The sequence below is a fragment of the Mauremys reevesii genome, linkage group 3, assembly GCF_016161935.1.
Source record: "Mauremys reevesii isolate NIE-2019 linkage group 3, ASM1616193v1, whole genome shotgun sequence".
Classification (NCBI taxonomy): domain Eukaryota; kingdom Metazoa; phylum Chordata; order Testudines; family Geoemydidae; genus Mauremys; species Mauremys reevesii.
This window is the reverse complement of record NC_052625.1, coordinates 178,906,216-178,919,990: the sequence shown is the minus strand read 5'-3', so window position 1 is coordinate 178,919,990 and position 13,775 is coordinate 178,906,216. Positions and strand designations below refer to the sequence as shown.

Genomic DNA, 13,775 nt, shown 5'->3' with positions numbered 1-13,775 from the left:
CCTTCATTCTATCGGCTCTGGCAATGAATAATTGGGTTGATTTGCAGAAAGGTTTTGTGCGCTCTATGTAGAATGCTAAGGCCCTTCGAACATCCAGCGTATGTAGGCTGCAGTGTCGCGGGCTCGTGTGGGTTTTTGGAAAGAACACCGGCAAGCAAATGTCCTGTCCCACGTGGAATTAGGAGATCGCAGTCTAAGCAGCACCTTGTCCTTACGAAACATGGTGTAAGGGGGTTCGGAGGTGAGAGCTCTCAGTTCGGACACCCTCTTTGCTGATGTAATGGCCACCAGGAATGCCACCTTCCAAGAAAGGTAGAGGAGGGAACAAGTGGCCAGGGGCTCAAGCGGAGGGCTCAGGAGTTTGGAGAGGACTAGGTTCAGGTTCCAGGTTGGGACTGGCGGGCGAGAATACAGGAATACCCTCTCCAGCCCTTTGAGGAATCCTCCCACCATGGGATTTGAAAACACCGAATGCCCAGACTCCCCTGGATGGAAAGCTGAAATGGCCGCCAGGTGCACCCTGATGGACGAAAGGGACAGACCCTGTTGCTTAAGGTGTAGGAGGTAGTCCAAAATAACTGGGATAGAAACCTGAAGTGGTTGAAGGCGCTTGGGTTCACACCAGCAGGAAAATCTTTTCCTCTTTGCCAGGTAGGTAGCCCTAGTGGAAAGTTTCCTACTGCCGAGTAGAATCTGTCTCACTGAGAGCACTGGCTCTCCATGGGATTTAGCCACGGAATTTCCAAGCCATGAGATGCAGAGACTGCAGGTTCGGGTGGAGAAGGTGCCTGTGGTCCTGCGTGATCAGATCTGGGTAGAGGGGCAGGGCTTTTGGGGCATCTACGGACAGCTCTAGTAGGGCCATGTACCAATGCTGCCATGGCCAGGATGGGGCAATCATGATTACTGTCGCCCTGTCCCAGCAAATTCTGGGAAGGACCCGGTGAACCAGCGGGATAGGAAGGAAGGCATACTTCAGCCCCTCCCCCCACGGTATTAGCAATGCGTCAGCAATCAAGCCCGGACTGTGGTTTTGGAATGAGCAGAACTGAAGGCACTGTGTGTTGCTTTTGGTGGTGAAGAGGTGTACTTGGGGATAACCCCACCTTTGGAAGACTGACTGTATGATGTTCAATCTGATTGACTAATCGTGCACGTGGTAGGACCTGCTGAGGCGATATGCCAGCTCGTTCCGTACCCCTGGAAGGTAGGAAGCTTCCACCTGAACGGATCGGGCTATACAGAAGTCCCAGAGGAGAAGAGGCTCGCGGCAGAGGGGTGAGGACCAGGCTCTGTCCTGTTTATGTAGAATATGGCAGTGGTGTTGTCTGTCAGGACTGTCACTGTGACCTTGCAAAGTGGTGTGAAAGGTTTGGTAGGCCAGACGAACTGCTCTGAACTCCTTCAGGTTGATATGGAGAGGTATCTTGTCCCTCGACCACAAGCCTTGTGTCCTCAGATCCCCTAAGTGTGCGCCCCCAGCCCAGATCTGATGTGTCTGTTACTAACGTCAGAGAAGGCTGGGGCTTGGCGAAGGGGACTGGTCAGTCCAGCCACCAACGCAGGGATTCTTGTACCTGCCCCAGGACCGTCACCACAAGGTCCAGGGTGGCTCTCGGGACAGGCAGTAAGACAGTGCAAGCCACGCTTATATGGGCCTGAGTCTCAGTCGGGCATGCTTGACCACATACGTGCATGCTGCCATATGCCCTATTAGCTGTAGGTAACACCTGACTGTTGTGGTGGGATATTGAAGAATTGTTTTGACAATCTGCTCTATGGCTTGGAACCTGGGCTCTGGAAGGCTCAATTTTGTCTGTACTGAGTCTAGCACTGCCCCCATGAACTCTATCCTTTGCGTAGGTATGAGTGACGATTTGGGTACATTGAGGAGTCGTCCCAGTCTGTGAAATGTGTCCATGACCATTGTCACGTGAGACTGGACCTTGTCCTTGGAACGACCTGTCAGTAGCCAGTTGTTGAGGTACAGGTACATTTGAACTTGCCTGTTGCACAGGAAGGCCACCACCACTGCATGCATTTTGTGAACACTCGGGGGGCTGTGGACAGGCCGAACGGGTGAAGCGTGAAATGGTGCTGATGTTGGTTTATGACAAAGTGGAGAAAGCGGCGGTGTGCCAGATGGATGACGATATGGAAATTGGTATGCTGCCCTTGACATGAAGGATGCCTATCTCCCAGATCCAGTGATGGGATTATAGTGCTTAAAGAGACTGTGTGGAACTGGAGTTTGACCATAAATTTGTTGAGTCCACGAAGGTCTAAAATGGGTCGGAGGCCCCCCTTTGACTTGGGGATTAGAAAGTAACGAGAATAAAACCCCTTTCCCCCGGTGGAACCTCCTCCACCGCCCCATCTCGAGGAGTGAACGGACCTCCTGCATAAGGAGTTGCTCGTGAGAGGGGTCCCTGAAGAGGGACAGGGAAGGTGGAGAACTGGAGGGAGTATCCCATCTGTACCGTGCATAGGACCCAGCAGTCTGATGTTCTACAGGACCATGCACGGTAGAAGCCAGTTTAAAAACTGAGGGGATGGATCCGGGTACTGGGTTGGCACACTGCCCTCAAGCGCCTTCAAAACCCTTGCTTGTTTCTGGGCTGGGGTTTGTTCTGGCCTTGGTGGGGCGTGTTATTCTGCTGTCTACACCGATTGTTTCTGCCCCGCCCGCGATATGGCTCCTGTCTGGGGCGGGGTTGATACTGCCTCTGCTGCGGAGGTTGACGCCTGAAGGGCTTTCTCTGGGTTATTAGTGTATTTATCCCTAGCGACTTCAGGGTGGCCCTAGAGTCCTTAAGGCCGTGCAGCCTGTAGCCTGTTTGCTCTGAGAAAAGGCCCAAGCCCTCAAATGGGAGGTCTTGGAGGGTGTTCTGGACCTCTGGAGGGAGGCCCGACACCTGGAGCCACGCTGAGTGTTGCATGACTACCTCCGAGGCAATGGTTCTGGCCACAGAGTCAGTTGAATTGAGGGAGGCTTGTAGCAAAGTCTTAGCCACTGCCTTTCCTTCCTTGATTAACGCAGCAAACTCCGAAAGTGAGTCCTAGGGCAGGCAATCCTTAAACTTGGACGTGGCGATCCAAGAGTTGAAGTTTTGTCTATTAAGGATCGTCTGCTGGTTGGCTATATGTAGTTGGAGGCCCCCGGATGAGTAGACCTTTCTACCGAAGAGGTCCAGACGCTTGGCCTCCTTGGCCTTTGGGGCTGAGGCTTGTCGGCCCTGTCGTTCCTTCTCATGGGCTGCTGAAATGATTAGGGAGCAGGGATGGCAGAACAGGAACTTGTGGTCCTTGGAAGGGGCGAAGTATTTCCTTTCTATTCCCCTGGCTGTTGGTGTGATGGAGGCCACGGTTTGCCATATAGTGTTGTAATTTGTCTGTATGGTCTTTATGAGAGGGAGCCCTACTCTGGAGGGACCCTTGGGAGCCAGGACGTCCACCATCGGATCCTCCTGCTCAACCGTTTCTTCTGCCTGGAGGCCCATATTGAGGGCGATCCTGCGGAGCAGCTCCTAGTGAGCCCTGTGGTCGATTGGTGGCGATCCTGAGACTGATGTACCCGCCTTCGCCTCGTCTGGGTAAGAAGAGGATGTGAGTTGCTGCTGGTTGCCCTCATCTAGACCCTCCTGTGGATCCCCATAGGCCTGGGTCACCTCAGGGCCCGATAGGGCTGACACCTCTCAAGGTGTTGTAGTGCTTGGTACTGCCATGGGCAGTGGGTTTGCCATCACCAATTGCTCTTGGGGATCTGAGGGCGGCCTGGAAAAAGTGGCCTCCCTTGCCATTGATGTGTGCCTGTGTGGTGACCTGGAATGGCATAGCATGGAATGCCTGGACCTGGAGGCTCTGGAGATGGTGCCCTGTTGATGGTAGGCCCATGGGGTCCAGAAGGGCCACTGACTCAGAGGAGGCCACTGTGACTGCCATACTGAGTGGGACTCTCTGCTGGCCACGCTTCGATGCTTACTATAGTTGGAGCAACTGGAGTTGGCCTCAGAGCCGGAGGATGCTGACGGAGAGGAACAGGGCAGTGCCGAACATTGAGCGGCTGTAGGGTGCCGTGAGGTGCAGGGTGGGGAGTGGTGCCCGGCTTTCTGGGACCATGCACGGTACTGGGAGTCTCGGGACCGGTGCCTCTCACTCGGTGCTGGTGAGGTTGCTGGTGCCGCGCTCTGGTGCTGGGCGAGCGATGGCATCATGGACAGGTGTGTAGTTGCTGCGGGTACTGCTGGCAGGTTCACCTCTGGTGCTGTAACCTCACACTGGGTCACAGGTGCCGGGGAGTAGATGGACGCCAAGCTTGAATGGGAACAGTGCCGTGAGCGGTGCCAAGATGGTGACCTCGTGTGGCGCACCATTGCCAGCTTCCCTCTGGACGGGACCCTCTTGGGCAGTGCCGGAGGCTTCTCCCTGCCCGGGAGGGGATTTGGCGTAGACAGCTCAATGAGGTCTTTCACTGCCTCAAAAGTGTTGGGCGTGGAGGAGAGTTCCAGGACCTCCTCCAGACATTCATTGGCACTGAACTTGCTGGGTACTGGACTCGGGCTCACAACCTGTCTGTGTGCCGGGAGCTTCCCTGAGTGCCTTGGCAGCTCTTTGGGGAGAGCGCCCTCTTTCCCCTTTCTTGTGACGCTTAGTTGCCACCAGTCGATCTCTCCAGCACCGAGGTTGGCAGTGCCGATGACATGGTGTCTGGGGGTGCCGGGTCACGCACGGATGCTGGGGCACTTCGCTCCGAGGAGGCCAGGCCCGGTGCCAGTCAGTCAGGGACCGGTGGTTGTAACGTGGCCTGCATGAGCAACTGCTTAAGGCGAAAGTCTTTCTTAGGGCTAGTCTACACTTACCTGCCGGGTCGACGCGGTGAGTTCGACTTCTCGGAGTTCGAACTATCGCGTCTAATCTAGACGCGATAGTTCGAACTCCCCGCGCGCTCTGGTCGACTCCGGTACTCCACCACTGCAAACGGCGGTGGCGGAGTCGACCTTGGAGCTGCGGACTTCGATCCCGCGGCATCTGGATGGGTAAGTAGTTCGAACTAGGGTACTTCGAGTTCAGCTACGCTATTCATGTAGCTGAACTTGCGTACCCTAGTTCGACCCCCGCCCTTAGTGTAGACCTGCCCTTAGTGTGCGTTTTGAAGGCCTTGCAGATTTTGCAGCGCTCTGCCCGATGAGCCTCTCCCAGACACTGGGGACAGGAGTTGTAGGGGTCACTGTTAGGCAGAGACCTGCGGCACATGGCACAAGCTTTGAAACCCAAGGTTGGTGTTGGAACTAGCTTCCAGAAACCTGAATACAATGGTATTTAACTAACTGATAACTATCTAAGAACAACTTTAACTAGAAGACTGAATGCTAAGGAATCACTAGCAAGCGAGAGAGAGAGAGAACATTCCAACGCCACCACGGACGGTAAGAAGAAACTGAAGGAGGGTCAGGCCAGCAGGGTACTATATACACCGCCATAAGGACGCCAATCTAGGGGGCTCCCCTGCTGTCCCAACAGGAGCTGCTAAGGGAAAAAGTTTCCGACGTCCGTGCACACGGCACGCACACACCTAATTGGAATGAATGTGAACAATCACTCAAAGAAGAACTTGCTATTCCTTCTCTTTAGTTTTTTGCAACTGTCTATACGTTCCTCCCATTTTAATCTTCTCTCCCCCTCTTCGCTTCCCCATTTCACATCCTTGCTATTGTTCAGCAATATTTATTAGCAATCATGTTGCTCCATCTAGTAGGATATGGATATGATTCCTCCCTCCAAAGACCAGACTGAAAGAATGAGAAGCCAGACAACCACAGTGTCATCCAGCTCATGGAGACGGAGCCATCACACAGAAAAACAACCCATTAAAAACTACATTAAGGCTGAGTAATAAGCCAATAAGTGCAGGGAAATGAGGACATGTAACAGCTTCAAAGTCCTTAATTCACCCTCTAATTACTAGGTATTGTGGCACATATTGTTTACTATGTTTGATAGCTCATGGCTCTGACGCACCTGTGATTTGGAACAATATACTGTAACATCTACGTCAAACGGGGCGAACTAAACTTGGAGATTTTCATTTTTAAACCTTCCTCCTCCAAAGGAAGGCAGAAGGAGGAGGATGGATTTAAAAGCGAACACAGCAATAACCATGTATACAAGGGAAGCAGTGTGGCTTAGTGGACAGAGCACTGATGGACTCTGGACTTCTATTCCTGGTTCTTGCACTGGCCTGCTGGGTGATTTTGGGCAAGTCACTTCACCCTCGTGTCTCAGTTTCCCCATCTGTACAATGGAGATGATGATACTGGCCTCCTTTGTCAAGTGCTTTGAGGTCCACTGATGAAAAGTGCAATATAAAAGCTAAGTATTATTATAGAGCATAAATATGATGCTATGGCAGCCACCCATAGAATAAGGTCCCCATTTTATGATTTAGTAAAGAAACCAAGCTCTTGTTAATTCTCATTTTCCCTTAGCAAACATCTGCATTAGTTTATCGCAGCCGGAGGGGAAGGCCAGCCGATAGGTTGTAACTGGGACTCCAGAGACAAGTCATTTAACTCTTCCGTGCTCCACTTTCTCCATCTACAAAATGGGGATGATAGTGCTTCCCTACTCAACAGGGTGCTGGGAGGTTACAAACCATCAGAAAAAGCCCCCGAGAAAGTGGTGTGATTCTAGATGGGGGAAAAACAGATACAGGGAAGTTAAGTGTCTTGCCAAAGTTTACTCAGCAAGTCAGTGTCTGAGCTGGGAATAGAACCCAGGAGTCCTGATCACGAGACGAAAACTTCCACTGTTATTAAAACCAAAATTATGTATTTGCAAGTTTAGCTGGCTCCCCTGCCGAGGCAAAAAAGGTAATATTTTCCTCCCCAAATAAGTGCTAGCAGGAGATGCACGGATAAGAATCAGACGGGCACATCAAAATAAAGCAGACACAACCGCCTTCCCCACCCCGCCGACCCACCCAAAGAAAAAGCATTCCTACCCCTGACCTGGCTTTCTTTCATGGAAACGCAACAGATGTGTCTTTAAAAAAAAAAAAAAATTACCTCGCTTTGGTTCTTCTATTCTGGTCAGTTTATTGGGAGGTGCAATAAAATCATCTTCAGTTATATAAGGCCCCCTCTTCATATTAGAGCTGCAATAAAGGGGGAAAATGTATCAACAGCAGCATCACCAGGAGTAGCCTCCTTGCCTGGAAGCAGGGAAACTGTCACATCATGGATCTTATGATGAAGATAATTTCAGAACCAGGGTAATAATTACCCTAGTTACAATGGGCATTACTTTCTACACAAGTCAATACTCGTTATTTAAAACTGCCCAGGTGCTTTGATTCTGCTGCTCCCTCTCTAACAACAGAGTCCCCTTGTGCTGCTTAAACACAACACCAAATCAGCTATTTACCTGGAGATTCTGGGCACGTCCCTTAAGAATGTGAATATTTGTTGGCACACACTGGAAAGTCCAGAGCAGCAAACCTGAGTGTTAAGCTGGCTGCATGGTGATGGAGAGTGCCTGCTATGCAAGATTTTCCATTTTGGAGAAGACCGCATCACTGACAGCCTGGGCCCTGTGCTGCTTACAGGTCTTACTATGGTCTGGGGCTTATATAAGGGGAGGAGTAAAACACCTAATATTAGAGTACATGGCAAGCTCTTTGGGCAGGGACCTCACCTTCCTAGCTGATTTTACAGCACCATACAATTCAATAGTCTTACAGAATGAATGAAATAGCGAGTCTCTTACCCTTCACCCTCCAGTTCTTCTGGTGCAACAGGAAGGACCTTTAAAACAAAACAAGAAGAGATTTTGAGTGTAGAGAGAAAGGTGCTCTAACTTAGACTATTGGATGGTAAATGACATAGGACCATTAACTGGAACCTACTACAGTGTGTGTAGCTAGCTAGCAAAAAAGTAGACCTGAGAAGCCAACAATAGGAACATACAGGTCAGACCAGAGCTCCTAGACCAGTATCCTGTGAGTGGTCAGCATCAAACGCTTCACAGGAAGGTGAAGAATTACCTGCCCACAAAACAAGTTTTCTTCCAAGCCCCCATTTGTTAGGGCTTGGCTTATACCATGAAAATGAAGGTTTATATGATCACATACCTAACAGGAACATTTTGCTCCCAGTGGTTATACATTTAAGAACCAGTCCAGTGGCTATGTACAATATCATTACGTAGGCAGACAATGCCCCTAATTTTATATTATGGGCACACAGTAGCATCACATACGTGAGTCCCACGCTGAAGACAGGAATGGTGAAGGTCAGGGATAAAAAGAACTGGCTGAGTGTCAAGATCTTGGGATGGCTTGAAGACAGTGATGTCTGTCCGCTTGTGGGAAGGAAGCATTAGCACTTTGACCTCGGGAACTGTAAAGAGATATCAAAGATTGTAATATATGGATATTGAAAACAATGACACAGTTGTAGCCGTACTCCTTAAGAGCCATGTATTGCTGTTAAGCAGTGATGTGCTGGGGTGGGTGTGGAGGGGAGGGTCTTAGGACCCCATTGTTAAAATTTCCCAACCAAGTTTTTTGGGGGGACAGGAGGGGAAGTGCGAGGCTTCCCCTTCTCTGATAGAGTCACCTAATTCTGAGGGCCATAAATCACCCTGACCAAAGATGCTTATTCCTTTTGGAATGTGCCAAATGTCAGATATTTTCAGCAAAATCTTCCCAAAGGATTGCTAAAAATCCATGCGGTTCCTGCCACACACCCCAATTTCAAATGACAGCGTTTGGAGACTGTACTCCACTTTCAGAACACTCCTATTTTCTCAGGAATCTACCACCAGCCTTTCCAGTGAGTGGCAGGAAGTGTTTGCGAGGTGGCACTGCTTCCCAACTTGGCTGGGGTTATGAGAAAGGGCTTTTGTCTACACGGGTAAACAAATGAATTAATAGATTTCCCCCAGTACCTCACTCCTCTGTGAGCTCATGCACCCTAGGACATGGGCGTCCCTTGTTTCAATATTGGTAGCATATCACCTCTTAAAAGCACACAGAGCTGATCAATGTTCGTTTCACATTTAAAAACCATTTGTGAAGGATAGTCTTAGGGGCACAGGACTGGGAGAGTCACATCTAGGTTCTAGTCCCGCCTCTGCCACAGACTTCCTGTGTAACTCACTGTACCTTTCTGCACGGGGTGGGGAGATACTTCAACCTCACAGGGCCTCAGTGAAGCTTCAGTCACTAAGGGCTGGTCTACACTATGGGGGAAAATCAATATAAGATACGCAACTTCAGCTACGTGAATAACGTAGCTGAAGTCGAAGTATCTTATATCAAAATACCTACCGTCCTCACGGCGCGGGATCGATGTCCGTGGCTCCCCATGTCGACTCCGCTACCGCCATTCGGGTTGGTGGAGTTCCGGAGTCAACAGGAGCACGTTCGGGGATCGATATAGCGCGTCTAGATGAGACGTGCTATATCGATCCCCGAGAAATCGATTGCTACCCGCCGATACGGGTAGCATTACTATTGTGGAGTAGAGTTCAGCAAGATACCAACATTTTGCAGAATGGAAGGTTCTGTGAAAAATGTTGGTTCACCATTCTGAATTAAAACAAAACATTTCAGTCTAGTTCAATATTAATCTGTGCCCCTGTTAGCCACTATGTGCCTCATGGGAATTGTTGTTTGGGTACTTCTTGGGTGGACCACATGTACTATAGGGCACTGTGGTCACATGACTCCCATGATGCAGCACATCAGTTCAACCAGTGGGAAAAAAATCACAGTGCATCATGGGAGATGTAGTTCAGCCAGGAAGCCTAGTCTACAGAGACTAGAATATGAGGTATCCAAACTACAGCTCCCATGATGAACAGAGATTAACGTCAAACTGACCCAAAATGAAATATTTTAATTTGGATTGACAAACTGAAGTGTTTTGATTTGCATGAAACCTGCCCAAAATGAAATATTTCATTTTGAATTTCCCATGGAAAAAAAGTTGAAAAAAATTTCAAAACCATTAGTCTAAAATTTAAATTTTCTGTGGGAAAACTGATTTTCCAAAACTTCCACCAAAAATTGCCAACCAGCTCTACTATGGAGCAATCCATATGGATACAGTAATTGGGTCTCTGGAAGCAACTGTAATGCTTATAGCCAAACAATATGTATTCACCTTAATGGGGAAATAAACACCACATCTGGGCTCAGCCCAAGCATAGGAAGTTTAGCCCCATAAGCAGCATTTATGAAGAAAGATATGAATTTCTACAAATGGGCGGTTTAGCATGCAATTGCCATTTCTCAGCCATTAGTTCTAGTACTGTGCACAGTGGTCTCTGGATTCTGCTTGGGCTACTATACTATACTACACCCCCCCACACACACACATTTGTTAAACGCTGGCACAGTGTTGAGTCATCTTTTTATAATACATTTGAAAACTGCCCTCCCTGTAACTGCCCTTAAGCAACTGGGTTTCCCTGTGTCATTGCCTTCTTCTGAAGCCACACTGCCAGCCCACATTTGCTGTGTCAGGAAACTCTGTTTAAACAAGCTGTGAGGTTAATGCTTATTGAACCAGTAAGACTGTTAAAAGCAGAGCTTCTAACAAGCACATCAAGTGGATGTAATATTATCTTCAAACAACCCAGAGGAGAGACAAGGAACACACACTTTTCCTTGCTGCACAACGTGAAGGAGAAACAGGGATATAAACTCTACACCAAACAACTCTTAACCTATAACTGACCATCAAACATTGGCTCTGTAGGAGTCAACATAAAAAGTATGATCTGCAGGAGAGAATTAAGAATGAAAAGCAAACACATTTGGAAGGAAAAATCTAAAAAACCTTTTGCTCATTCCATCATGAGGCCCCTTGGGCTTACTTTTACGTGTGTAGAAACAATGTCTAACTAGACTATTAACTAAAAAGGGACAGCTCAACTCTCTAGGGTTGAGTACAAGGCTGGGAATCAAGAGGTCTGGGTTTGTACTGCAAACTCTGCCAGAGTCTTGCTGCACAGCCTTGAGTAAATCCCTTAAGCCTGATTTGCAGAGGTTCTGGGTATGCGGCGGGTGAATAGCTCAGTGGTTTGAGTATTGGCCTGCTAAACCCAGAGTTGTGAGTTCACTCCTTGAGGGGGCCATTTAGCAATCTGGGGCAAAAATCTGTCTAGGGATTGGTCCTGCTTTTGAGCAGGGGGTTGGACCAGATGATCTCCTGAGGTCCCTTCCAACCTTGATATTCTATCTCCAGCTCCTACTGACTTCAGTTGGAGTTGTAGATGCTCCACCAGTTCTCAAAACCAAGCTGTTGCAGTGTGCAACTCACTGCTACGGCACCTCCTGCTGGTTGTCTTGAAGAAGTTCCTAATTTATCCTGTGCATTGCAAAATACAGTTCACAATCCCATATCCAGTGGATTAAAGTGAAGCTATTTTATGGGAGGAAAAAAAAAGGCAAGCAGTAACTCCTTTCTAGGATAATTCTATTGTACTGAAAAACTGTAGTCTAAGTGACATGAGGCCTATGATTTAAACACTTGGTGGAATAATTTCTACTTACAGGCATTCAACTGGGAGCTGGGGTCAGTGCACTTGCCTTTTCTTTTGCTTTGTTTTCGTTCTTCATCCCTGATCTTCCTCTCTGCTCCCTGTCAGATGACAGATTGGGGAGGAAGAGAGAAAGAAAAAAAAAAGTATCCTCAGTTGTTTGTTTTTATACCCTCAGGTCAATGACATTGATCTTTACATAGCAGAACAGGTCAGTTTCACACTAACCACTTCATCAGGTCAGCCAGAAAATACCTCTTTTGCAATCTGTCCAGTACTTATTCTGAAGTACTGTCATCAAATCAAAATTTAATGAAAGTATCACAATCACCTGAATTTGTTTTAAGTATGGGACTGGGGTAAAATGGCAAGTTACCACACAATTACTTCAGTTATTTCCATACACTTAAGGGAATAGCAGTGTCTAAGGTATCAGACAGCGATCATTGAATTTTTCTCCAATTAATAATATTTACTGAACTTTTAATCAAAAATATTCCTGATGCTATAATCAAGCTAAATTCAGATCTCCTAGGGTTTTAGAAGGATGGAACAAGACATACTAGCGTGTCAAAGAGTCTTCGTCAGCAGCGACTGTGCCATCTTTCACAGGACTAAAAATACAAGCATTACTCTTCATCCTTCAGAACAGTGCAGGGCTGCCCAGAGGATTCAGGGGGCCTGGGGCAAAGCAATTTGAGGGGCCCCTTCCATAAACAAAAGTTGCAATACTATAGAATACTATATTCTCATGGGGGCCCCTGCGGGGCCGGAGGCAAATTGCTCCACTTGCCGCCCTCTCTTCCCCCTCCCCTCTCCCCAGGAAGCCCTGGAAAAAATATTTAAAAACCCTCCACATCTTGACACAAACCCATTTTTGAGAAAACTTCTTTTCAAGTCACCTTTACAAGGTATCACTGGTTCTCAGCATCAGCTAGTGCAGGGGTCGGCAACCTTTCAGAAGTGCTGTGCCGAGCAGGGGCGGCTCCAGGCCCCAGCACGCCAAGCGCGTGCTTGGGGCGGCATGCCGCGGGGGGGCGCACTGCCGGTCGCCGGGAGGGTGGCAGGCGGCTCTGGTGGATCTCCCGCAGGCATGCCTGCGGAGGGTCTGCTGGTCCCGTGGCTCCGGTGGACCTCCCGCAGGCGTGCGGGAGGACCACCGGAGCCGTGGGACCAGCAGACCCTCTGCAGGTACGTCTGCAGGAGGTCCACCGGAGCTGGGGGACCGGCGACCGGCAGAGCGCCCCCCGCGGAATGCCGCCGTACTTGGGGCAGCGAAATTGCTAGAGACGCCCCTGGTGCTGAGTCTTCATTTATTCACTCTAATTTAAGGTTTCGTGTGCCAGTAATACATTTTAACATTTTTAGAAGGGCTCTTTCTATAAGTCTATAATATATAACTAAACTATTGTTGTATGTAAAGTAAATAAGGTTTTTAAAATGTTTAAGAAGCTTCAGTTAAAATTAAATTAAAATGCAGAGCCCCCCGGACCTGTGGCCAGGACCTGGGCAGTGTGAGTGCCACTGAAAATCAGCTCATGTGCTGCCTTCAGCACGCGTGCCATAGGTTGCCTACCCCTGAGCTAGTGCTAAATGGCACTAAAGCTCATTAAAAGGGTTGGACAAATATTTTCCGTCAAAACTTTTTTGGATCGAAAACTAGGGGTTTTTAAAAAGCAGAAAAAAAATCAATGTCTGCTTTCCTTCAAAATTTGTTGTGGTTTTTTTAATTGAAAAGCTGAAATTAGTCTGCCAAAACCTGAACATGGTTTGGGGTTTCAGAAGTGTGTGGCCAAATATTTGCTGCTTGCTGTGCTTGTTTAAAGAAACAAAAAAAATTCTGCTTAAAAAAAATCCAAAACTTTTGAACGACCTAAGCTTGTGACCAAATGCCTCAGCCCATCCAGTCAGAGATTTTTCCAGGTTTCTGATACTCTGCTGGCTTCCTTGATTTATATCTGTCTCCATAACTTTGGGTTCATTTAGCTTAGAACATAAGAATGGCCATACTGGGTCAGACCAAAGGTCCATCCAGCCCAGTATACTGTCTACCAACAGTGGCCAAAGCCAAGTGCCCCAGAGGGAGTGAACCTAACAGGTAATGATCAAGTGATCTCTCTCCTGCCATCCATCTCCACCCTCTGACAAACAGAGGCTAGGGACACCATTCCTTACCCATCCTGGCTAATAGCCATTAATGGACTTAACCTCCATGAATTTATCCAGTT

At 48.4% G+C, this 13,775-nt stretch overlaps 1 protein-coding gene across 6 annotated transcripts in view; it reads right to left on the bottom strand.

The window, feature by feature from the left end:
* Positions 1-13,775, bottom strand: part of GRHL1 (grainyhead like transcription factor 1) — an 86,811-nt gene that overhangs the window by 11,223 nt on the left and 61,813 nt on the right. For 4 of the 6 annotated variants that reach the window (XM_039530309.1, XM_039530305.1, XM_039530304.1 and 1 more), the window contains 4 exons: positions 11,561-11,648; positions 8,257-8,396; positions 7,765-7,802; positions 7,065-7,153 (listed from right to left, as the gene is read on the bottom strand). In XM_039530309.1, the coding sequence (XP_039386243.1) occupies positions 7,065-7,153; positions 7,765-7,802; positions 8,257-8,396; positions 11,561-11,648 (355 nt within the window). The remainder of the gene's footprint in view (positions 1-7,064; positions 7,154-7,764; positions 7,803-8,256; positions 8,397-11,560; positions 11,649-13,775) is intronic. The other 2 variants (XM_039530307.1, XM_039530308.1) reach the window with 1 other exon arrangement.